Source organism: Phocoena phocoena, chromosome 3 (assembly GCF_963924675.1).
Source record: "Phocoena phocoena chromosome 3, mPhoPho1.1, whole genome shotgun sequence".
In the NCBI taxonomy this organism is placed as follows: domain Eukaryota; kingdom Metazoa; phylum Chordata; class Mammalia; order Artiodactyla; family Phocoenidae; genus Phocoena; species Phocoena phocoena.
Window position 1 is genome coordinate 128,582,012 of NC_089221.1, and position 26,481 is coordinate 128,608,492.

The following is a 26,481-nucleotide window of genomic DNA, read 5'->3' on the forward strand; positions in this document are numbered from 1 at the left end:
AGTATGATGTTAATCACCCCTGGGATTTTACATACAACGAAGCTGAGGCTTAAAGATACGAACCAAATCAGCTTCTTACATATAGTGAGTGAACCCAGGTCTACGTCACTTCAGAGTCTCGGCTTTTAACCACCACACAAAATAAGGGCAAACCACTACGCCTTTAGTAATCTGTAACAAGGAAATAGGTCTCCGTGTGACAATTACAGGGAAACAGGTGGGGGTGGTATTGGAGTGCAGATATGTACACCTGTCCTCAGATAACCAAGTTCTTAACGTAACTGGGTGGCCCCTGACTTGGTTTGATGACTCTTTACCATTTCAGAAGAAGAGAGGAAGTGTCAACACTCACCGCACAGGGACTATGAAATGCAGATGTCAATGCACTTCTGATTTGGGAGGGAGAAGAAGAAAAGCAGAGTTCATTAGAAGCTCTAATAAGATATCCATTCACAGAGTGGAAAGACTTGGCTTTCGAACCTGGAGGCCCAGTGAAAAGCAGCCATGCTTGTTCCTAGTCGACAGGTAGGACCATCTCCATATGGAGATAAAAGACCTATGAGTTTTAGGGAATTGATCGCTTTTCCTTTGGATGTGGGCAGGGTCTCTTGACCATATTAAGACAGACCTCTCTGCAGGAGCATAGATTTTGGACCATTTGCCCCATGACATACGGAGCTCAGTGATTTTTGCCAGTCTGGGACTAGAAGGTTAGATCTAATCTCCATAAATGTTTAGGACCAAATAATGGTTTGAATCAATAGACAATATATCTGATTTGGCTTATTTATTTTAGAAAATGACTGAGACCTGTTATTAGATCACTGTGCCAGCTGCCAAGGTTACCACAGGAAATGAGACAAGATTCTGGCCCCCAGAGAACTGACATTATAGTGAGAGGAGGGACACATGAGCAGACTGTGAGAATGTAAGTGCAGGTGGTCAGTGCTGTTACGGGAATTGTAGCACGTGTCACAAGAATGGGTAGGAGGGACCCATCGCAGGCTTAGGTCAAGCGCACACATGAGCTCACACACGTGTACACACGTGTTAGAGTGTGAAGCCTTCCTGTGGAGGTCATTCTTTCTTTCTTTTTTTTTTTTTAAAGAATAGCTTTATTGCTTTGCCAGGCAAAGGGGGACACAGAGGGCTCCTGCCCTTGAAAACTATATGTCCCCTTGCGGAGGTCATTCTAAGCGGAGAGTTAAGGGAGCCTGGAGACTGGCAGTGGAAAGGAGGCTGGAGCGGGTGCTCTGGGCAGAGGCCTCAGCAGCATCAAGAGAAGGCTGAAAACCAGAGGGCGAGCATGGCCCGCGTGGAGAACGCCGGACAATTCCATTAATCCATAATGGGAAGCAAGAGGGAAGAGATGCAGCCGCGCAGAATCAGAGGGGCCCTCTAAGCTTAATGCTGACGGGGAGGGGGGTCCACAGGGAGGCGTTAATGCAGGGGACTGGCGTAGTTAGGTTTGTATCTGAGAAAGACCACGGTGTGAGGAAGAATGGATTGGAGGCGGGCAAGATGCAAGTCTTGGGACGCTTGCAGTAATGTGGGCCAGGCACCATGGAAGCCTGAGCTGGACCAGGGTCAGGCGGACATAGGGGAATGGGTGGTTTAGAGGATTTCAAGGCAGGAACATCTACAGGGCTTGGTGATCGACTGGCTGCTTCTGCCTCTGCTCATAAAGAGATGATTGAAACTGCCTTAATTATTTTCTCACAAGCTAGATTGCTCCCTTCAAAACAAGTATAATTGATTTTTTGTTTTCAAGGATTGAGGAAAAAAAATGAAAGTAGCATTACATTTAGTTATAATCACTAGTGTAAGATTTACTCTTTGTAGAGATGAGAAAAACATAGAAATACTGAAGGATATGAAATCATGCATAAGTCTACGATCCAGGGATAATTGCTGTTAACATTTTGGTATTTTTCCTTCTAGTCTTTTTTTCTAGAATAACTGATTTACTTTAAACTTTTTACTATGGGAATTTAAAAATACATACAAAAGTAGAGAGAAGAATCAATATACCCATTTTAGCTTCTGTGACCAGTCTTCTGCTGTTGCAGAGTTGAATTTTAAACTTAAAAGCAGGTCTTTACATTTGCTTTAATCTAAAACTTTCACCTGTTGATAGAATTTTGCTTTTGTAATCCTGAGTGTTTAGCATGTGCTAGCCCTGCTAGCTCTTTGGCCATTTTCAGATGTATGTCTTTACCCAAAACATTGACTAGGACAGTAAAAATGTCCAAATCCCACAGTATACCACTGAAGATGTGAAAAAACACCAGATTTTCCACCTCCTTGGGGAAGACCAGCGCAGAGGGTAGATATTTCAGGGAGAGAGATATCCCGAGCAGGAAATAGCAGCTTGTGTTTTGACTCACTCACCATAGTTGTCTCAGCAATGGAACCGAAGCTGTTGATGAAAATGTTGCAGCTCACGTTCACCGGGGGACCTGCCAATCAAGAGAGATTCCTGCTTAGTTCCAAGGCCAAGAAGAAATCCCCAGGATAGGACCAGTTTGTGGGATTTTGACTTCAGGGATGGATCCCCCTTGGTGGAGGAGACCATTGCTTGACCTGCACCGCACCCCCGAGCAGCGGGGACTCCCAGCCACATTGCTATGCCAGATTCCCTGGTCCCCAAGTGAGCACCAGGTATAGAGCACCAGAGGCTGAGCTGGGATGCACTTTCATTAACAGGATAATTCATCATCCTGCCATATGGTTGAAATCCCTTCCCCAAACCCCATCGGCTGCCTTCTAATTTGCGGCTGCAAGGTTACAGCTATAACATTTGGAGGCCATCTTGGGAATCGCAAGGAACAGCAAGTTCCTTGCCTTGAACTTATGAACCAAGAATGATTGTCTGAAAGGGCATTGATGGGAATTAACAGCTGCGGTATCCAGAGGGAACCTCAAAGGAAGTCCATAAGTCTTTGTTAAATACTTTCCAGGCAAGCTTTTTGAATGCTACTGCAAGGGCAGGAAGGAAGTGGAGGAATATTTGCTCTTTGGAATCTCATTGCTAGCGGGACCTCTGTCCAATTGAAGCCCAGTCTCTTCATTTTATACTATTAATCACAGCAGCTACCATTTACTGAGCACGTTTTGCTGTTGTGCTGAGAGTATTACTAACATTATCTCATTCTATCCTCTCAACAACTCCATGAGAAGACATGGTTATTCCCTCCATTTTACAGATGAGGAAACAGAGGCACAGAGAGGTTATTTGCCCACGGCTACACAGCTAGTAAATGGTCAAGCTTGAGCTCAGATTGATCTAATTCCAAAGCTAGTGGTCTTAATGGCTATACTTTCTGAAAGAGGTTCAGAGAAAGGAAGGGGCATCCTCAAGGTCACAGAGTGGCAGAATCCAGGATTTTAAGCACTGGGCTTCCACATGTGCTGAGAAGAGGGCCGGCATCAAATAACCAGGGAGGAATGTGAGAACGTGGGTAAGGGTCATAGAAGCAGTAGGAGTCTAGGTGTGAGAGAGGTTCTGAAGAGTGAGGCATTAGGGAAGACCTCATGAAGGTGATGACCTGGAGCTGACCTTGAAGGTGGGTAGGACTTGGATAATAGGTCATAATCCTTCACTTGAAGATTGTGACATGCCATTTGTGAATTTTTTCAGGTCCACTTTCTTGTTGATCCCCATGAGGTCCTGAGGTTGGCAGGGCAAAGTTACTGTCCCAGCTTCGTAAGTGGAGCACAGAGAGTTTTAGTAACTCACCTGGGCTTATTTACCTAGCAAGTGGTGGAGCCAGGACTCAAACCCAAGTTTTCTGATACCTACTTCTCTCTGTCCCTCTTGAAAAAGTAGCGCAAGCATTTCGCCCAAACTCAGCCAAGACTTCCTTCTTTTCAGAAATCCTGGTGTATAGAAAGGGACTCAATCCTGCTGTGAGAATCCAGGTTTTCCTTCCAAGGGATTGCCAGGATTCCTGGGTTTTAGACATAGCCCCAAGCTCTCCTTGGCTCTTTGCCCTGAGACACGCCCCTTCCCTTTCCTGGGTTGCAATTTCCCCATCAATTTGGTAGAGTAGATCTTGATCTGGGCAGTCATTCTCAGCTCCATGGGGTTGCAATTCCCTTATGGAAGCTACCCATTTGAATTATGATGTTACTGTATAGAATTTCAGGGCTGGAAGTTCTCTCTCTTTTTCTTTTTCTTTTTAACATCTTCATTGGAGTATAATTGCTTTACAGTGGTGTGTTAATTTCTGCTTTATAACAAAGTGAATCAGTTATACATATATCCCCATATCTCTTCCCTCTTGTGTCACCCTCCCTCTCAACCCTCCCTATCCCACCCCTCTAGGTGGTCACTCGGTGCTTTGGAAGGTCTCTTAAAAGTCACCTAGTCTATTGCTTCCCAAACTGAGGTGCAGACGGGATTGTCTGCCGTAGCATCATCTGGGAAACTTGTTAAACTACAGATTCCTGGGCCCACGTTCAGCCCCAGACCCAGTGAACCCAAACCTGTGAGGATTAGCCCAGAGTTTATTGTTTAACGAGCGATCTGGGTGATCCTCATGCAGAGCCAGGTTTAGGAACCGCTGCTACCCATGCAAGGCTTAGTGCTTGATCACCTCCAGCAGTGGGGAACTCATTTTGTCTCGAGCAGCCCTTTCCATAGTTGGATCTCTCTGCTTGCTAAAAACTTTGTCCTTATGCTGAGCGGGAATCTGCCTGCCTCCTTGGTTACTTTCACCCAAACAAAGGCCCACTAGGGTTTTCTTCCCCTCATTTAGACTCAGATCCAGGTTTTTCTTTTCATTTAGCTTCATACCATTAAGATGCCCCAAAGAATTACTGCCTGTTCCTTGAAATGACGTACACAGAGTTCCCACCTAGGCCCTGTGCCTTGAAATGACGTGCACAGAGTTCCCACCCAGGCCCTGCAAGTGTCTGGTGCTGTGACTCCCATATAAATTAGATCCTGATTTATGTGTGCGAGAGGACGCCAGCCAAAAATGATCCCATGGGGAGGTGCGGTTCATTGAAATAAATCTGAAATTAAATTATCCTCAAGAAAATTACAATCTGGCTGCCTTTGGCAGCAGCATAATGTATATATTTCATTAAATATTAAAGTTTAACTTTGCTTTTGTGTATATGTTTGCATTGGGCTGTACCCCTGATCCTGGGAGCCATTGTGATATGCAAAGTCTTAGCAAAGATACAGAATACCGATGCTGACAGGGCCTGGTCCTACTGGACCATTGTATAGATGCAGAGACAGAGGCCCAGATGTGTCAAGTGATTTACTCTGGGTCACAGATATCAGGTAAGTAGCGGGAGGGTTAGAATCCAATTTTCGAGCTCTTTACTTCAGTATTTCGAGTTACATTGCCACTATGTTCCGCAGACGGAGGCTGCTCTCCCCAGCCCCCCTATCTTTTTGTTTTTTCTTTTTTCAGGGTTGGATCTCATCTTTATTGAACATTTTGATATTTTGCTCATCGTGCCTTTTGTGCATTAGCTTTGATTTTTTCTTTTTTTTTTAAACATCTTTATTGGAGTATAATTGCTTTACAATGGTGTGTTAGTTTCTGCTGTATAACAAAGTGAATCAGTTATACATATACATATATCCCCATATCCCCTCCCTCTATCTAGAGAGTCAGGAGCAGGCAATTTCCGGTGCTTGAAGGAACCTGCTGTGTGATTAATCACGCTGTGGAGTTTTCAAAGCAGGCAGGCCTCTTCCTGTTGTGTCAGGGTCACGGGGCCTACTTGGCCTGGCCTTTTCAGGAGCTCTGTAGTTTGCGGGGGGCTTTTGGGAATCTCATGTGTGCCTGGGTGGAAGCATGAAAGAGGCCATGGGGCTCAGGGGCAGGGGTCCCCTGCAACCAGTGTCTCAGCCCTCACCACAGGGAGAGTAGAGAAAGCTTGCTCCCTGCCTCCTGGGGTGAGGTTCCAAGAAGCTGCACTTGTTGCTCAAAGCCCACATCGTCGAGGGGATTGTAGGGGTTAGAGATAGTGCAGGGTTGCGAGAGGACTAAGAGATTATCTAGTACTGTATATTTTGGGCCCAAGTGCTTGGAATAAGGTTTTCAAAGCGAGGAGGGGAAGGGCCCCGATTCAACGGTCTTATAGTCTGGGTGAAATTTTATTTCTTAAACATGTTCACTGCTAAGTAAGTAAGTAAATAAATAAACGAATCAGGAAATAAGCAAATAAATAAATCAGTAGTATTAGAGAATTGAGTCAGAGCAGCTAGCTGGGTTAAATTCCCCAGTCTTGGCAGTCTGACTTGGGAAAGTCACTTAACAGCTCTACTTAGCATATTTGTGGGGTCATTCGTTCATTCATTCATTTATGACAGACTTATTGAGGGCCTTCTTTGTGCCAAATACAGTGGTATGCACAAAGGATCACTAACACATGAACCCTGGATGCACCCACGTTCAGCAAACGAGCAGAAGACCAAGGCACTTCTACTCAGGCTGGAGTTCCAAGAGAGCCCACCAGGGGGCGCACTGGGATGGAATTCCTGAAAACTGCTGCAGATGCAACCTGGTGGTCGGTTCTCTGGTGTGTTTGATTTGGCCAATGGTGTTTCAAAGATGTGATTTAGCTGCGAACTTGGAAGATTTCACATAAACCCCCCGACTTAAGTCTTATCTTGGAAGGTCCACTGCCCAGGGCCTGCATTCCTACCTGGCAGCTCTGGGCAGGAGCTGAGAAGCGGCAGCCCTTAGAGGAGCCTGTGCTTTCTGGTTTTCTCTGCTTATCCCCAACCCACTTCAATCATGTACCATATCTGCCGGGCCCCTCTGGGTGTTGGGGGTGTTTGAGATTGTGACCCTGGTGAAGGGCTTGGGTGCTGACTTATCTGCCCTTGAGGGAAGAAAGTTTATGCTAACGATCCTGGAGGATAACGGCCTTAGGAGCAAGGCACCTTGAGGTAAACAGGGGTGGGAGGTGGGCCCCCAAACAAACCTCACTGCATTTCCCAGACTGTTTTCTGTTTGCAGAGCGCTTTGAGAAGGGGACTTACAGGGTGGGGGACAGAGTGAGCAGATATTAGGAGGCTGTTACCAGCTGTCACATCCCTTGTTTGGTCTTGGACTTGAGCCAAAAGGAACAGTGAGGAAGGGCATCTGGAATCAAGAATTGATTAGGAGGTTGTCTGTGGGTCTTTGAAATAAGATTTTTGCAGGGGTGCTAGGAGGAAGGTGAGGGTCACAGACTCCCAAGGAGGTCCTTAAGACTGTGCCTGCAGAAAACCTGCCCAGCAGTTAGAGATGGTTAGAGCCTCCTAAGGCATCAGTGGACAAAGGGAACTGGTCCGCTCTTGATGTAAGACATTAAGATCTCATAGGATTGTGAGCTGAAAGAAACTTCCCAAATCACTTCAGTTATGGTTTGTAAATTGGCTACCCCACAGGGCATATCTGGCTCCCAAACGTGTTTTGTTTGAATTTACATGTTTTAGGATTCAAGACGTTTCACGTAAATCTTGATTTCTGGCTCTCGTTGGACTTTTGGATGGTCTGGCAACATGGGACCCACATTCCTGTAGGTTAACTACTCGCTGGGGTTAAGCAGGCGCTGCCCACTTTCGAGGGGACTGCTCCTCTATTTCTTCATAGTCTCTCCCTGTCGCCTTATTAGGCATTTGAAATTGAGACTGTGATTGGGCAAGAGAGTTCCAAAATTATTTGTTAATCCAGGGGAAGCTTTCAGTGGATGAATGGTAGTTGGCAGCTTCTCATGTAAGACGAATAAAAGTGCAGCTGCTTGGGGGAGAAGCAAGGGTGGGCTTGCTCATCCCGTCCTCTGTTTCTCCCTTTTGGGACACAGGGTAAAAGCCCCAGAACTCCACGAAGCATAGTTTAAAAAACACAGAGACAGCCAACTCCATGCCTGCGGAGAAGAGGAGACTGTGAGGCCCAGCAAAAGCAAGAGGCTTATCTAAGCTCAGAGACTAATTTTGTGCCTGAAGCAAAACTTGAACCCATTTTTCCACATTCCACATTAATCTCTTGTCCATTATACCGGAGCTAGCAAGTAGGTTTAATTCACGTACTGACTCTGGTAACCAGAGATACTGTTGAGTTGGACTCTCCGAGCCTTTGTTTGGTCTTGGTGAATTGACGAACAGTATCTGCCTCCGGTAGAGGAAAGAGTCATGGAATTCATACCCTGTATATATCATCTGCATACAATTCCATGCGGCTCGCTGCCACAATCTAGGAAAGCAGACCCCTGGGGCTCCGAAAGGCAAGTTTATCTACCTTTAAAATTGGGCCTGATCCTGGCATCGTATCCAGAGGTCCTCCCCATTAGCTTATCCAGGAAATCCGAGGGTGACATAGGCTTGGATGCGGAACGGGCAGCTTCAGCCTCCTTAGAAGCAGCAAGGCTAAGAAAGGAGAGAGAAAGCAGAGGGTTAATGATGGCCCTTTCTCACACTGTGATCAGATCCCAGTCTTGCTCAGCCCCTGTCGCTTACCCAGCCATAAGAGCCACTAGAGAAATAGGTGATAGGAGTCCTTAATGAGGTAAGGCCCACGCAACCTTGTTTACCCAGCCTAGGTATTAGCCAGTGTGGGATCCTGGCAGGCAGCCGAGTGTCTGATTGATGCTGAGAAGCTGCTGACTCTTTTAAGGCTGTATCTCTAAGGTTTAGGGCAATCACAGTTGGCTGCTGGTTTCCCTGGGAGAGGAGATTGAAGGGTTAACCTCCCACTAGGCCCAGCCCTGTGCTTTGGGTGCCTGTACTTTCATAGGTCCGTGGAACAGTGCAGCCAGAAAGAATGTTAGAGATCAAATAGTCCAGCCTTACCCCAGAGTTTCTCTTCAGAATCAGTTACTAATTTTCTAAAAAAAGATGCCAAAGTCAAATGCATTTGGGAACACACATTGAATCAGGCGTCTTTACCTTGGGTCTTCTCAGAACCTGCAACAAGTCTAGATCCTGTACTTATGGGACTATCTCATATACTTTCAAAAATGCTCAGTTGGGGGCTTCCCTGGTGGTGCAGTGGTTGAGAGTCCGCCTGCCCATGCAGGGGACACGTGTTCGTGCCCTGGCCCGGGAAGATCCCACATGCCGCGGAGTGGCTGTGCCCGTGAGCCATGGCCGCTGAGCCTGCGTGTCCGGAGACTGTGCTCCGCAACAGGAGAGGCCACAACAGTGAGAGGCCCGCGTACTGCAAGAAAAAAAAAAAAAGCTCAGTTGGGAAAACTGAGGCACAGCTAGTGAAGGGACTGACATAGGTCCCAGAGTCAATCAGTGGCAGCTTGCCTCAGTGTATCAAGAGTTGGGGGATTTGAAATCCAACTGCCGGGGATGCTACACATTGTTTCTGTCACCACCACCCTCAACAAAGTAGTTATAGGTCTTCATTCGTGCCACAGTAAGAATTATTGATATCTAAGAACAGCGGCCCTTCCCCTGCCACACTCTCAGAGGCATGCACATTCTTAGAACCGTCAAGACTGGAAGCTTAAGGGTTGAGGATCAATTATTTCTCAGTTGCTTTGGGCAACTGAGCTTCCCTGTCTTGAAATTATACCCAGGAGTTAGCTGGAAGCTAGTGCAGCCCTGCTGTGCATGCTGTAGGGCTGGTACGTTGGAGGAAGTGCATGTATAGAGATGCCTGTGTGTGTCGCATAAAATGAGAGCTTCTGTCACCTAGCCAAGCAGGACGTCCTGTCCCCCAAGGGTTTGTACTGCCTGTCTTGTTCTTTGCCTCGGTTCCTTTTCTGATCTCAGAGTTGTAACTGTTTAAGTGATCCCCTCTAATGGGTGGCTCTCAAATCTCTCTCTCCACCCTGGCCTCTCCCTTAAGCCCCCTTTCTTCATTTGCAAATGCCTGGGGGTGGGGGCGCGTGTCCATCTCGATGTCCTGCCAGGCCTCAAGTTCATTCCAAACCAAATGCCGCAGTTTCCTTCCCAAACTTGTTTCTCCAGACCACAGATGCCCAGGTGGCACCGACGTCGTCTTCCCATTCTCTAGGACTAGATGCTTCAGAGCCATCTAGTCTCTGTGTCCCCTCTCCTCTCGCGTCCCCTCACTCACGGGGGCCTTTCCTGTCTTGCACATGTCATGGCCATGCTACCTTGTCAGGTAGTTACTTGTGTTTTTGTTCCAAGACCAGCAATCATGGTGGTTGTATTTATTGTTTGTTTATTTAATCTCCTATTGTGTCTACCACAGTGTGTCTCCCACATAACGTGCTCAGTAATAGCACAGTGAATGAACGAATGAATAATAGGCTACTTTAATTAATCACATGTCCTGGTTAGTAGAAGTATTCATAAATATACATACATGGACTAACAATTTTAAAATAATTAGACCATTATACCCACTAATGAAAAATAGTGAAAATAATCTGTTATTCCTCTGAAGGTTCAGAGGTATTCCAGGATGATTTAGACACTCATGCTTAGTAATCTGAACATTCCTTATTTATATCCTGAAGGGCTCGTTTTGATGAACAGAATGAGGGACAAATGCATTATCCTGTTTTCGTAGGTGTGAATATGGATATTTGTGAGTTTGTGTGATGTGGGTAGGTTTCTAGGTGTGATGTGTATGCATGTTATGTGAATAAATGGATGGATGTGTACGAGTGTGTGTGGGGACTAGAGCATGCATGGGGGCATCTGTGGATGTACAGTGGATTGTGTTACAGAGATTCAGATATGCAGAAATGTGAAGACCTGTGTTCCTGTCAAAATGTGTTGTTAAACGTGGTATTTAGTGTGGACATTTTTGTGTGTACATGTGGCATGTATGTGGACATGGGGTATAGAGTGTGAAAGTGTCAAATGCTTTCATGGCTGTATGTATGCGGTGGGTATATTATGTTTGTGTTACTGAAACGTACTGTCACATGTAATGGAGAATACTTCAAAAAGAGTGGAAAGAACAGGTGATATGGAATCAATCCTGTCTCAGTCATTTACTAGCTGTGTGACCATGGGAAAATTACCTAGCCTCTCTGAACTTTGGTTGCCTGATATGTCAAAGAAGTTTTGCACAAGTAGTAACTGAGATAGCACAGGTAAAAAACGCCAAGGATGGTTCGCCGTGTGTGTGTGTGTGTGTGTGTGTGTGCGTGCGTGTGTAGCAGTTGAGATTCAGGCTGGAGGTTCTTCTGGCCTCACTGCTGCTTTCAGCTGCACCATAGTCCCCACATGATGGGGAAGTCCTGCCAGATGCCTTCCATGGCTCACAGTTGGTACCACAGTCCCAGCCTTTTCTCCTTTCAGCACCACACCCATGGCTGCTATGTGGCTCTGGTGTGGCAAAGGGGACCACAGGCACGCAACTGGTGATTTATGACTTTGCTGCTGCTATGATTCACTTCTCAAACCACTCTAGGAGTGGCAGTTATGAAGCTTTCATAAGCTCCTGTTCTCTCTAAGCCCCTGCTCTCAGATAATAAGATTTGGGAACGTGGTACTCCCTCCCAGCAATTACTACAGCGCAGCCATCTCTGGCCCTTAGGACTCTTTAATAAGCCTGAATCCCATTAGGCAGTACAGTGAGAGAATGAATTCACCCCAAATTATCTGCTGCCATTTGCTGTTAGCAAAATATGCCATTTAATATCGGAATACTCCACAAATCTGAAGCGTCATCTGGTTATTCTAGCTCACACATCTGCAGCAAGGTGTTTACAGTCTGGTCACCTGGCCATTGCCTCTCTAACAACCCTTGCATGGGGAGCTGAATTGGTGGGAATGGAGACTCGAGAGGTTAAGTAACTGGCCTCAGGTCACACAGCACTCTAATGAAAGGATTAGAACTCAGATTTTCACGTCCTGCCTCATCCAAATGCTACAATGTATAGGAAAAAACTTTTATAACCTGTGAAGGGTATAGATCATGATAGTAGCTATTATTACTACTTGTTTGTGAAGCTTGTCGTGTTGTTATCCAAGAAAATCAAAACACGTATCCGACTGCCGGCAATCCCGACATACACAACTCTAATTTTCCCACATTTAAAAATGGGGAAGAAGTAGTTGTGACTTGTCGAACGGTCCTGTGTTTTGTCAGGTGATTCACAGCAGAATTCTTGGAAATTTTGAGATTCTCTAGTCTAGCCTCTCTCATGTAACGTGGACCAGTGGTTTCTTGGATATCATCACGTTCACAATTCTCGCCCTGTTTCTGTACCACTTCAACTATTAGTCACTTAAAAGTTTTCATTGAATTGTCTCACTTCTTTAAAAAAAAAAAACTTACTTCACTCTTCCCAAACGAAAAACCAGTATTACTTGCCGTGATAGAGGACAGCCATAACAGTGTGTACAGTGAAAACCAAACAGAAAGAGAAGTGTTTAAAAATCCTAGTTATATACTGTTGCTGGCTGAAGTCCCGAACCCGAGGCCTCCCCTCAGTTCCAAAGGAAGATCAGCTAGTGTAAGAAAGGTGTGAGAGCATAGTAACGCCTAACTGAGACTTTTCTTCCCGAGATAATGAGAAGGACTGAAATAATCATTCTACGTTATTATGTGTTGGACGACCTAAAATCATCCCCCCATCCCTTACTGCCCTAGTCCAAAATTTCTCTAATTCTTTTTCAGATAAATCCTCCATTTGAATGTCGAAATAGCCATGCCTTTCCACTTGATGGTCATTGTACATTTCTGGCTATATTTAGACAGCACATTTTGCACAGAATTATTTCCAGGGCCCTCTCAAGTAAATCTATGCTTTGCGCCTTTGTGCAGAGAAAATATGCATCCAGGGGCCCTTTGTGCACATTCGGAGCCACTGCCTCTGGTGAGCTGAAGACTTTGCTTATAGACAGTAAGGTACTGGACACGGAAGCTGGGAATGAGTCCGAGAAATGAAACACGTGATTGTTAGGATTTGCTGACCCTATAAAAGTATTTGGAAATGATGCAAATTGTTTCAGGGATTACTGAAATGTCATGTGGTGAATCAGACTTGGTTTAGACAGATTTGATTACTAGTCATTTTCAGAAGGACCGTAAGGTCTCCCGGGACCAAGCATTCTGTCCCTCGCTGAGAGGGCTTATGGGGATGGCTGCACTGACTGGACAGAGCCTGGAACTGTCTATCGCCTTTTAGTGGGGGCATTTGTCACACTAGGAGACTTTGGCACTTAAAGGACCATCAGCTTTCACTCCTGATGACAGAGACTGTGGAAGAGTCCAGGGGCCGGTTCCACAGTGGCACTGGAGGCAAGGTGACAAAGATGAGTGGGAGCTTCAAGACCTTTGGTGAATCACTTCCCTTTCCAGCTTTCAGTTTCCCAAGCTATGAAATGAGGGGATTAGAATAATCTCTAAGAGTCCTTCTGGCTCTAAACCATCCTTCTAGTAACTGTTAATATTCCCTCTCTTGTTTTTTTTCTTCTTTTTGCATCTGGTCTCGGGACCTGAATTTGTCTGGACCCCTTTGGGGGAGTATGATTGTGTTCGTGTCTTGCTTCCTCTCCACGCAGTCTCCACATTTCTCTCCAGTAGAACAGCTCATTTCTCAGGGATTTGCTGGAAGACCGGCCAGATCAATGCTCAGATTCTCATTCTCTAGTTGCAGCATCGTTTGGAAATAGGGAATCAATATGCAGCTGTCAATCTGAATTTCAAATGAGCTGGGGTTGGCAGTGAGGCTGGGGAGAAACAGTTTCAGTTAGACCCTTCATGGCACCACACACCCGAGTTCCCCATGGGCAGAGAAGTCAGGAGGTCGGGTGGGAACAAGGGAGGAAGGACGAAGTGAGGGGCAGAAGAGGGACTCCGAGGCTGAGGATAGCCAAGGGAGGGGTGCATAGGGCTGGGGGAGGGAGTCGGAGGTGCAGAGTGAGAAGAGAAGGGAGGTAGGAAGGAGAGAGGAAGAGGCAAGTGGAGGTGTCTGAGGTGTGGCCAGTACTGTAACCGAGGAAGTCTGTGAGCACAGAGGACGGGCACCCAACTGCACTTGGTGGGAGTGGGGTGGTCTCCAAGAAGCTTTGTGGCGAAAGTGGCTTTTACAGTAAAATATGAAGGTTGGGTATGGAATTGGCCCGGAAGAAATAGGGAAGGAAAGTGTTTTGAGTAGAAGGAACAGCATGTATAAAGTCTAGAGGTGAGTGAGGACTTGGAGAATTAAGAGAAGTTTAGTGTGCGTGTGAGGAAGTGAAGGGGGAGTGAAGGAGAGAGAGAAAAAGGGCAAAGATGAGAGCTGAGGATGGAACACTGAGTCTGCAAGGTTGGGAGTAGCCAGGGTTTGACCCCCTGTTCTGTGTCCTTATGGTGCGTCTGAAAGTTAATGAAGACTGTGCCTCCTCAGTGCCTTTACAGGAAGAATAATCCATCTGGATTTCTCAGCTGTTCGCTGGTTAAATTGACTTGTGGCCTGGCCAAGCTTGGGAAATGCACTCTCCAAAGACACCTCCAAATGGTGGGTGTCCAACTTGGTTCCCAGGCGGTATGTCCTCTGACTTGGGCCAGAACATCCCCTTTGCCTTGGCAGGGAGGTAATCTAATGAGCTGGTTTTTATTCCGTGCAGAAAGTATTGTACCAAGTCAACTAGTTGGATGTTGTTTGAAGGTCTCTTCTTCCATGAGCATTTACTTAAGATACAATTTCACTGTGGGATAGAGGGAAAAACATGAAGGCTGGGCTGGGAAACAGGGATATAGTCTCGGCTCTGTATCTAACTTTCTCTCTGGTCATGGGCTAATTCTTTTTCTTTTCTCAGATGGTTCCCAGTTTCTTCATCTGTGAAATGGAAGTTTTGGATTAGATCAGGCATGGTAAACAGTTTTACTTTGAATGATTGCTCAGAGATGGGTTCTGGGGCCTGACCCAGCTGGGAAGGGTAGCAGGATGGATTATCAGTCTCTGTCAAGGGACTAGATTGTGGAGTGGGGGGCTCCTCTGATCTCCAGGGGTCCTCTTGCTCTACAGTCCTCTCATCCTTTAAATTTATTACACACCCACTATCTGAATAAGGCACTGTGGAGGAGAGGCAGATCCATATGTCACTGCCCACAGACGAGGCCCTCTATGTGGACCGGGTTTGTGTCTGTCTCATTCAGTGCCTGACAGGTGGTAGCAATCAATGATCAAGTCTTCTTTTTTTCTTGGCCGTGCAGTGAGGCTTGTGGCATTTTAGTTCCCCAACCAGGGACTGAACCCAGGCCCTCAGCAGTGAGAGCGCGGAGTCCTAACCACTGGACCGCCAGGGAATTCCCAATGATCATTTGTTGATGAATAGCTTTTGTCCTCTTGTTGTTTATAGTTCAGCAGATAGACTAGGCTAGGTAAGTATAAACAATTATAAGAGGTTGCCACCTAGCCCAGGGACATAATTGGAGTGCCATAGTGCTTCAGAGGAGGAAGGTAGTATTTGGGGGCCGGTGGGGACAGGAATCAGAATTTTTCTGAGTTTTATGAATTTTTGCCTCTGTGCACTTTTGGAAAGACCTGACATTTGTCAGTGTCCACGTTGTGTATTTTGGGGGAGAAAGCTTTCTTCTGCCTGTAGGCTGTCCTTGGAAAGGAATGGAGAGATGGTGGGAGGGCTGGGTGTCCTAGACTCCTGGGAAGGAGTGGGGCTGGGTGAGGCTGGCACTCTCTGGCCTTATGGGCTGAACCAGTTTCCTGTCCATGGCTCTGACACCGGGGGCTTGGGCCTTGCTGGTCACCATCAGCTTTGCCTGGGTTGCATCCTCAGGTCAACAGCTGGCTTCCCCTGGCCAGCTGTGCAATTCTGATTTTATTTGATTGCAGTAAGGGGCTTAGGCTGACCTGGGAGTGCTTGACATTTTATTAGTCTCACTTCATGATCTGCTAAGCACCCCCGGGAGCAGAATGTCACAGTTGGCATGCCCTGAGCCCACTTCTCCCCAAGGTCTTATGAAACAAGACACCCTTCTCCCTTCCTGTCCCACCTCCTACAGCTGTATCTGCCTCTTTTAAGGAACCGTTATCTGGGTAAGAAGCACAAGTATTTGAACATGATTCTCTCTGCAGTAAGATAAAATCTTGGATCTTTGGAGCTGAAAGGAACCTTGAGATTCCATCTTGTTCTTCCCCTGTCCCTAGGGAAGTCTGATTCTCTAGGGATGTCTCGTATTCCTTATCGTTGTCTCCAGAGTGGTGTTCTCCATAGCCTTCCCTCCACAAACAGAGAGGCATGGACATATATACACTACCAAACGTAAGGTAGATAGCTAGTGGGAAGCAGCCGCATAGCACAGGGAGATCAGCTTGGTGCTTTGTGACCGCCTGGAGGGGTGGGAGGGAGGGAGACACAAGAGGGAAGCGATATGGGAACATATGTATATGTATAACTGATTCACTTTGTTATAAAGCAGAAACTAACACACCATTGTAAAGCAATTATACCCCAATAAAGATGTTAAAAAACAAAACAAAAAACTATTGCTGAAAAAAAAAAAAAAGTATCCCCACAAACTAGGGTGAGACGAGTGAGGCTCCTGGCAAAATTTAAGGAGGCGCTCACTCTCAGGGTTGTGTACATTCCAGCCCTGCACCTGCGGAGACCTGAGAGTGAGCGCCTCCTTAAACTTTGTGCCCTGGGTGCCTCACTTGCTTCACCCCAGCCCTGGTCCTCCTAGAGCATCATAGCTCTTTAAACCCAGTCTATCTAGGGTAGAGTTTCCTGCAGATAATCAAGTGTGTTCTGGAGAGGGAGTGTCTACCACTCACAGCATCTCATTTTATTTTCAGAAAGCTTCATTTTAATTATTCTTGTCCAGTGGCAAAAGACAACATTACATATTTTATCACAGTTTATCCTTTCAACAACCTGAGAGGTAGGGATGTCTGTCTCCATTTTACAGATAAGCAAATTAAGTCTTAAGGAACATGTGGCTTGATTGTGTAACTCTGGCATACCGCACTGCATTTGCTTAAACTATATCGATGTTTTCTCTTTTCTCACTTCCCTTCTTCTTACCCCCTGTGCATGTTTCAAGGCTGGAATCATGGCAGCCCTTGGTGTTTTCTGGTTCAAGCTCAACCTTCAGCTCTCTAACCTTCCTTTCCCCCAAATTGAGGCAATCATGTGTTATGTAGACAAGACCCCGAGAGCATGACTTAGGCAAGCTTCTTCCGTGTGGTTTTCATGAAGTACAGAGCCTGGCACATGGTCAGGGCTCAGTAAATATTTGTTCCATGGATGATTATACACCTGGCACTTCAGAGGAAGTGGAATTCAGCTGTGTGGGTACTTGGGATCAATGATGTGATTTGACTGGAGTCAAAAAGCCCTGAACTCTGGCCCTGATATCTTTAATCAGTCCCTGGGGAAAACCCTAATGTCCTCTGGGAAAATCCAAGGCAAGAAAATAGAAGAAACCATCCCATTTTCTTTTAGGAGCATCTACGGCCCTCCCACAGAATGACTCAGATCAGTGTCCAAGGTCAAACCTATGTCTGCGCATTTCTCCTCCCTTAGGTCACTAATTATAATGCTACAACAGCCATCGCACTTTGCCCTGACTGTCCCTGTGTATCTCACTTAGGGAAGTTTTCCTGTGCCTCTGACCTTCAGTGTCATTCTGCAATCTGGTTCCATGGTTAAAGAATTCTTGGCTTAGGGCTGTGGGCATCAAGTAGCCTCCCAGATGAGTTACAATGAGAGGAATTCGGGGCTGGTGGGGGGGTTTCTTCAGAGGCTTGAGTGCTGAGGAACAGGCCTATGGGGCTTACTCTGCCTGAGTCTAAGCTCTTATCAGGCCTTGGGTAATCAGCGTGCATCCCACAAGTCGGACAGGAGAGCAAATGGCTCTCATTACCTTCAATGCAGTTTTCTTTTTAATCAGATAAATCTCCCTGGAAAAGTATGTCTTTGCAGAGAATGGAGCTCAGGGATTCTAGACAAAAAGTTTTGGGAAAAAATATTGCATTGATCAGCAGGTAATGGTCATTTTGTTGAAAAGACCCAGGAGTGTAAATATTGAGGAGAAATAGTAATATGATAAAAATAGATAAAGTTGTGATATTAGCTAATGATACTAATAGCTACTACTCACTAAGTACTTACTATGTGCTGGGTCCTTTACATATGTTACTGTATTTAATCTTCTCAACAATCCTATGAAGATGACAGCATTACCTCCTTTTTGTGGATGGGGAAACTGATGCTTGCATTTTCGGAAATTTAGCTGAGGTCGTATAGCTTATAAGTGTCAGAGCCGAACAGTCTGCTGGTCTCTAAAGCCCACACTACTCTGTTGACTCTCCCAAATGATGGAGGTTTGCAGAGTCCCTCTGAGGAGCTGCTCTTGTTTATAATAGAAATGTTTGTATGATTCTTTGGAACTATGAGTGAGAACTCGTGGAGCTCTGGGAATTGGAAATTACGGATTGAGAAGAATATGTTATTTGTGTGAAAGTGTGATCCCTTTCACACAAATAACACTTTCGGTTTACTTGGCGCTTCCAATTCATTTGATCCCCATGCCACCCCCATGACAGCATCTCCATGTACAGGTGATGACATTGAGGACCAACCGAAAGGTTAAGAGACCTTCTCAGAGTCTCAGATGGCAGAGACCTAACATGACCAGGGTCTGGGGCATCTTCCGCTTGACTATTTGGCCAGTCCCAAAAGACGGGAAGGGGATGGATAAACCCTTCTTGACTATTTATTAAATTGTCACTCAGAATTTCTCTGTAGTCAACTTGTCTTTCATTTTATTTTTCTCTGTCTCAGTTCACCCATCTTTAAAATACCACCTGCCTTTATCAACTGCAGGTGTCATTTGAATGGCAAAAGGCCATGGTGCTTAAAGATGCTGTGGGAATAAATTCTTTCCCTTAGGCCAGTGAAATTTTTTCATTCACTAGGTACATTGAGATAATCATCTCGTTTGAGATGGCATTAATTTGTTACTTCACTTATTTACTTATCTCAAGTAATTAGGAAGTGCCTACTGTGTGTCAGAGACTGTGCTAGGTGACTGAGCAGAATATAAATAATAAAAATATAACAGCCCTTATTGAGTGGTTATAAAGTACCAGGCCGTACACAAAGAGCTTTGTCTGCAGTATTTAATCCTGAATATAATGCTTTGGGTTGGATATCGTTACCCTCATTTTACTCATGAGGAAATTGAGGTTCATAGAGGTTAAATAACCTACCTAGGTACACCTGACCCCAGAGTCTTCTCTTAAAAGTATCTCAGTAATAGATATGCCATAGCCTTTGTTTTCCAAGAACTCCCAAATTAATAGAGAGAGTGTGAAGACAAGTAAGTACTTGAATATCTGAGCCTATTAGAAAAATATATCACTTCTCCCTCCGAGATCTATACTAGTTCAAACTTATAGTGGAAAATAAGCCAAGGTGCAATGAACCCATAGGAAATGCATCAGCAAAAGGGATCTGTTTGTCCCAGAGAAAAAAAGAGGTTTTCATAAGAGTGAAGCTTGGACGTGTGTGGTCTTCAAGCATCCAGGAGACTGTGATTCAAAGGAGGATGTTGAGAAAATAATAAATAATCTTCACTGGGCACTGAGGAAGAAATGACCTTAAATTGTAGAAAAAGCAACTTGGATTAAAATCTGCATCTGCCTTTAATAAACTGAGTGACTGGTCTTCAGAAAGAGAATACTTTACTGTGAGTGGAGAGGATTTAGTTGAAGTGGGTATTTGTATGTAAATACAGAGTTTTACAGAAGCTCTGGGGCTCTAATAACTCTCTAAATAGCCCTCCTTGATTCCCCTGTATCCTCTAAGATAAAGAGCTGCAGCTATGCTCAGCGGGGTGGAACTTCTTTGTCTCACTCAGCAGGTTCCAACATCTTGGGGAAGAAGTGGGAAGAAGAGTCATAGAATTATGGGACCGGGACATCCTGTGCATTAAGAAAAGATGTTTTTTGAGCACCTGCTATAAATTAATGACTGTATATTACGGCTCTGCAATGTCAGTAGGGATGATCATCTTCGTTTATAGATGAGGAAATTGACTCAGAGATTAACTAACAATGATAGCAATGGCTACCAATGATCAAACGCTTTCTGGGTGCCATGCACAATGCTAAGAACTTTCCCATACATGCTTTGTAATCCACCCAGCCACTCTATGAGGTGGATACCATTTTCTTCTCTAGTTTTCACTTGAGGAAACCGAGGCTTGGAAAGCTTAAATGACATAATCAAGGTAATTTGGTGGCTGAGTTGATATATCAATCTAATTGAGGTGGAATTTTGCCATATGTTTTGGAGCAGCTGTTCAAATGTGCTAATACAGCTCACTCAACTTTAATATATGCATTGTTTTAAGTTCCTGCTCCTCTGTGGTTTAGTATAAGCTCCTATAAGGAATATTTACTGAGGAGTGTTGAGGAGAAGACGTGTCAGTGAAGCCTGTGGGACTCAATGAGCTGAAAGCAAGGTAGGTGTACGATGAGGGAAGGACAAGGTGCCGTGGCTAGTGTCCCTTCCTGATTTTAGGAGGAAGGAGGGCTAATGGTGAAAGCATGGCAAGGGTCATTACTGAGACTTCTTTTCCTTCTGGGATTTCCTTCCTTTCTACCCTGTACCTTCAGGATCCTCCAGCAGGGTCACCTCCCTGTAGCTCATAGGAGGACAAAACGTGGGGCCCAAATTCCACTGCCCTCTGTTTCTTGTTGCACGGCTCAGAGGCAAATGGGACAAGCTGTGGCTGTAGAGTCAGAAGTCTTAGGTTTGGCTACTACCTCTTTTGACTTTTTCTTCTGTGATTGTGAGCATGTCCTTTAGTATATTGAAGCATCACTTTCCTCATCTATAGAGTGTAGATCCCTCCTATCCTAACTTATAAATCACTATTTGAAATTATGTGGAACTTCCCTGGTGGTCCAGTGGTTAAGAATTCACACTTGCACTGCAGAGGGCGCGGGTTCAATCCCTGGTCGGGGGACTAAGTTCCCACATGATGTGCGGTATGGCCAAGTGGGGGGAAAAAAAAAGAAATCATGTTGAAGAGAGCATAAGATACTACACAAATAAGAACTCATTTCTGGATTGAAACAGGAGCATGGTCCAGGGTTAAGCATACGAATTCTGCCAGGCTCTGCTGTTTACTAGCTGTGCGGCTTCGGACAAGTTACTTATCCTGTCCGTCTTTGTTTCTGCATCTGTAAAATGGGTAAAAGTTGTTGCTGCTCACAGGGTTGTGGTACAGAATAAATAATTCTTCTGCAGTGTTTCTTTGGTGCCTGGAACATTGTAAATGTTCAGTACAATTTTTATTGATTCAGATTTTCATTGGTTGATCTAAGCTCTATGACAGGGAATGAATATATGAACTTCCAGAGGCTTCTTTGCATTTTATGCTTGAATCTACAAGGACCACCCACACTCACATCTAGAGGAGTACCACAACATTTTCTGGTAATTCTCCTGCTCTGTTCTTAGTAATTTATCGCTTAAGTAGTAAATTAATAGAATTACTTTGACATTTCAATCAATAGGATTAAGATGATCTGATGATAACGGAGTAGTAATCGCTGCCGCACAGATGGAAACCGTCCAGTGGCAAAAACTGTTCTTCACAAGCTGGCCGGCAGCCCTCAGACCAGATTCTTTCAATCCTTTAAAAAATAACGTTTTCCTCTGATGATAAAAGCAATGAACACGCATTGGAAAAATACAATGCGGTTCAAAGAAAAAAAAAAAAAACCCACCTGGAAATCCCATTATCTAGATACCTACTGTTAACATATTAGTAAATTTCCTCTAGGTTTTTTTTTTCCCTCTATAGATTATAATCAGTTTTGTTTCCTGGTTTTTTACTGAAGATTCTAAGGAGAATTTTGTTTTCTCTTGTTATTACACCTTTAGAAACACGATTTTAGATGACTGCGTATTTCAGTGTGTGGTGGTATTAGCATTCATTTAGCCACCCCTCTTTGATGGCCATTTATATTGTTTCCAATTTTTTTTTTTTTTTTTTTTTTTTTTGCGGTACGCGGGCCTCTCACTGTTGTGGCCTCTCCTGTTGCAGAGCACAGGCTCCGGACGTACAGGCTCAGCGGCCATGGCTCACGGGCCCAGCCGCTCCGTGGCATGTGGGATCTTCCCGGACTGGGGCACGAACCCGCGTCCCCTGCATCGGCAGGCGGACTCTCAACCACTGTGCCACCAGGGAAGCCCCTATTTCCAATTTTAAGCTATTATAATCTATGCTGTGAAAAGCCCCCTTGGTCACAAACCTCTGTCCATGCCCTGGAAGCAAAATTGCTGAGTCAAAGGGTATGAATATTTCTAAGGCAGAAAGACTCTACCAGTGTAAATGGGCCCGTCCCCACCGCAGGACCAGCAGCTTGGCTCCTTTTTGAAAATGAATTTTTCATCAGGTGGAGTCTACTAGGGGCCAGGGCTGAAGGTAGTGGTGAGTAAGTGAAAGAAGAGTAAGTGAAGAAGAGAGATGACCAATTCTTTTTCCTTTTTCTCCTTTAACTCACATTGCCCGAGAAGCCATAGACACTGGAATGTGCTGGAGGGGAGTAGGAGAGATCTTTGTGACAGTGTAGTTCAGAAGACCAGTGTAGCTTGGTGCCATACATTTCCTTTTCTATTAAACTGCCCTGCCTATGTCTTCTCCCTGTGTCATATTCTTTTTATCCCCGAAAGTGCATGTATATAGTAAGCATCCCATAAACGCTTGAAACGGGAGGTAGGATAGCTTGGTGAACTTAAATCTGATTCTGACACATAGCTGTGTGATCTTGGGCAAGTCACTTAACCTCTTCACATCTGTTTTATTAATTTTTTATCAGTAAAGTAAGGGTAATGATAGTGCTCTTAGGATTGCTGGGGTTAAAGGAGAAAATCAAGTGTTGATGCAGTGATAGATAGAAACCACTTAGTATCTTAGCCATTATTACAAATAAAAATAAAAATTTCTGTTTGTAAGATTCAAATATTCTTCACTAAAATTTTATGCCAGTCTAGGTTACACCTGATGATTCTGAAGAACTTCAGAAAAACCTGAAGACTAAAAGAAGCAGGTATGGCAGGAAATACTGGATGTGGGCTGTACTTCAAATCGTGGCTAATTTATTCTGCATCTTAAGAGGGACATTAATAGGTTGGAGCAGGTCCAGAAAGGAACAACTAGGCTGGTAAACAAACTTGAAATTGACCTGTAAGGAATAATTTGGCTCAGAGAAAACATAGACAGATCATTTTAAACAAATCTCTGTAGGCTATCATGGGAAGAGAGACTCAAATTAGTAAAATAATATTCTTGAATATTTACTATTTGCCAGGCACTGAACTAAGCCCTTTGCAAATACTATTTATTTCTTCTTCTCCAAAAGACTATGCGAGGTACATATATGTGTTACTATTGTCCAGGTGAAGCAAACAAGGCACAGATGGTGGAAGTTACATGGCTAGTAGGTGGTAGGGGAGGAATAGAAAGAGATCTTTCTGATTCCACAGTTTAGGTACCTTCTATAGCCCACTCACTTGTTCCAAGTGACCAGGGAAGGCAGATGGGACTCTCCTATAGGGAGGTGGCTGCCTGATACATGTGAGGAAAGAATATTTTACCCATTACATCTAGCCGGTAATAGGAGAGGCTGCCTAAGGAGATGGTGAGTTTCTTGTCTCCGGCAGTGTCCACGTACAGGCTGAACTCTTGGTATCATCTTGTAAGGATGAATCAGCTGACGAGTGGGTTAGAATCATGAATTTGCTACTTACTTGTATGACCTTGAAAGTTGCTTAACCTCTCTGAGCCTCAGCTTCTTCATCTGTAAACTAGGAATCCTTAATTCTAATTTTAGGTCTGTTGGAGGAGTAAAAGGTTCAGATAAACTGCCTAGCCAAGAACCTGGCTCATTCTATGTTAAGTGAACAATTATCTATGGTCTTTTAAATTTATTTGTACCTGTGCTTCTCATTTCATAGGGTGATCCTATCTATTTATTTCTTCCTTGAGGTCAGTTCCAGATTTGGAGATGTCACCTGCAGGGTGAGTATTCTAGCTCACTTCTGCAGAGGCAGGTATCTGCCAGGCTCTGTCCCCTCAGGCAAATGACAGGTTGGACTTTGGAACAGGGGCAGTGGAGTAAGCAGAAGGAAGGATGTTTGGACTGTAGTGTTAAGCAACAGGATAGATATTATTGAGAGAGCAAGAAATTAGAAGCATTTTATTCTATTATCAATTATCAGATGGGTGTGAAAAGCCCACTGTGTGCCCAGCACCTGCCATGTGGATTAAGGGTATATTCAATCAGTTGGAAGCATTCTCTTTGTCTTCAAGGGCCTCAATGCCTGGGATGCCTCAGACAACTATGAAAAGATTAGAGAATAGGACTGAGTGTCATTCTGTGCTAAGTCCTTTGGCACAGGGCAGTTAGGGAAGGGCTGCTTAGAGGCAGGAGGTTGGAAAGAAATGACCTTGGAAGATTGCTTCCTGGCCTGGGGGATTTTCTCAGTTTTATGGTTCTCTGGATTGCATCCTCGCAGGCACAATGTGGTAATGTTGCTGTTGTAGCTCCCTTGGGCATATTTTCTAGTCATTTCCCTAGGACATCTCCCAGAACCTGGGAATATGCTAATCATTTTTGCCCATTGTCAGGGAGGGGCTGTCCTCTTTCTCAGGCCAGAGAATAAGGCAACATCCTCCCTCCTTCCACAGTTCCCTTCAGGCCCCTGTTCCTTAGACATCAGTCATGCCCCCCACCAGCATCAGCCATGCCCCCAGCCAGCATCAGCCATGCCTCTCACCAACATCAACCATGGCCCCCACCAACATCAGCCATGGGCCCCACCAACATCGGCCATGGCCCTCACCAACATCGGCCATGGCCCCCACCAACATCGGCCATGTCCCCCACCAACATCAGCCATGGCCCTCACCAGCATCAGCCATGGCCCTCACCAACATCAGCCATGGCCCTCACCAGCATCAGCCATGGCCCCCACCAACATCAGCCATGGCTCTCACCCCCTCACCAACATCAGCCATGGCCCCCACCGATATCAGCCATGGCTCTCACTGATGAGACATGGAGTTGGCTGCCTGAGAATAAAGTTTTTATTGTTGTAATTTTTGATGTGAAAGTCCTTCCATCTCCTCTTTCAACAAAATAAGCAGAATCCACCTGCTTTGGGAGATGCCTCCTTTTTTCCTCCTCCTTTCATTTTTCCTCCTTAACATTTGCTTCTTCCCACCAACATTTCTCTCCCCTTCTGTTCCTCTACCTTCTTCCTTTCCCTTCATTTGTTTCTGAATCCTAGAATGATGGAGTTGAGAGAGATCTTAAAAGTCATCTTGTACAGTCTACCCATGCATTTTACAGATGATGAGAATACTGTAGTCCAGGGAGGGAAAGAGACTTCCACAGTGAGTTCTTGGCTGAACCCAGAGTAGACCTGTGTTGAGCGCTCTTTCCTCTTTATTTTCTGCGTGTCTCCCACTTTTCTCCCACTTCTTGTCCTTTCCCCCCTTTTATTTCTTGCCTAGTATTATTTCTTATATTCTTTAGTGTCTTCATAAACCCAATGGTGATAGATGGGAAGGAAATCAGGGCCTCGGGTAGCAGAACTGAGGGGAAGTGTGTTGTCAGGTTCTCCTCACCTCTCTTCCTCACTGGGAAAGGCTGTGGTTTGGAGTGAGCCTCTCAGTTTTCTTCCTCAGAGACTCTACTCCGTCTACCCTGCCCCTCCACATCTCTGGAGAGGTTTGTACAATGTCTTTCTGCATATGAAGACTTTGAGCTGGATTGGCAGGGTGGCCTACAGGCATCCCAGATTGGGAAGATCCCCACCTCAGTTTCCTCATCCACAAAAGGGGTATGATAACAGTGCCTACTTCATAGCATTGCTATAAAGATTAAATAGTTAATGCATATGGCACTTTTAGAGAAGTTCCTGGCAACCTATTGGTAGGTTTTAAATACATGTTATGTAAATATTATTATTTAGAGGAATTCCTGTCTGTCAGGCACAGGGTTGGGAGTCACAGATGTCATTTTCACATGAAAAGGGAATGGAAGGGACTTCTCTGGCAGTCCAGTGGTTAGGAATCCACGTTCTGAGCCCACTGCAAGGGGCACGGATTCGATCCCTGGTGGGGGAACGAAGGTCCTGCATGCCACATGGTGTGGCCAAAAAAAACAAAGAAGGGAATGGAAAACTATGAATGTAGCTTAAATAGACACTCGTTGGTGACCTTGTCCCCGCTGTGCTCTGCCTCCAAGTTTGATTTTGTGCCCATGCTTTCTGATATCCTCTTTTTGTTTTTGAAAAAAACAAAACAAAACTACTTTTCAGCTTTCAAAAGTAATATACATTGTTGTAAAACATCCAAGCATTACTAAAATATGTAATGTAGGAAATAAAAGTCCCCCATAGTCTCATTCTCAAGAGATAATAACAACTATAAACAGTTTTGGGTCCATTTCTCTAGACTTTTTTCCCCATATGAGAACAATAAAACATTAAAAAAATAAAAACAGGATCCTACTATACATACTATTATGCTACTTGCTTTTTTCCCCTATTTAATCTTTCAT

At 44.9% G+C, this 26,481-nt stretch overlaps 1 protein-coding gene across 1 annotated transcript in view; it reads right to left on the minus strand.

Annotated features, from left to right (window-relative positions):
• GLRA1 (glycine receptor alpha 1) overlaps positions 1-26,481 on the minus strand; it is an 81,683-nt gene that overhangs the window by 41,268 nt on the left and 13,934 nt on the right. The window contains exons 2-3 of the mRNA XM_065873893.1: positions 8,253-8,380; positions 2,392-2,459 (exon numbers count right to left, since the gene is read on the minus strand). Coding sequence (XP_065729965.1) covers positions 2,392-2,459; positions 8,253-8,380 — 196 coding nt within the window. The remainder of the gene's footprint in view (positions 1-2,391; positions 2,460-8,252; positions 8,381-26,481) is intronic.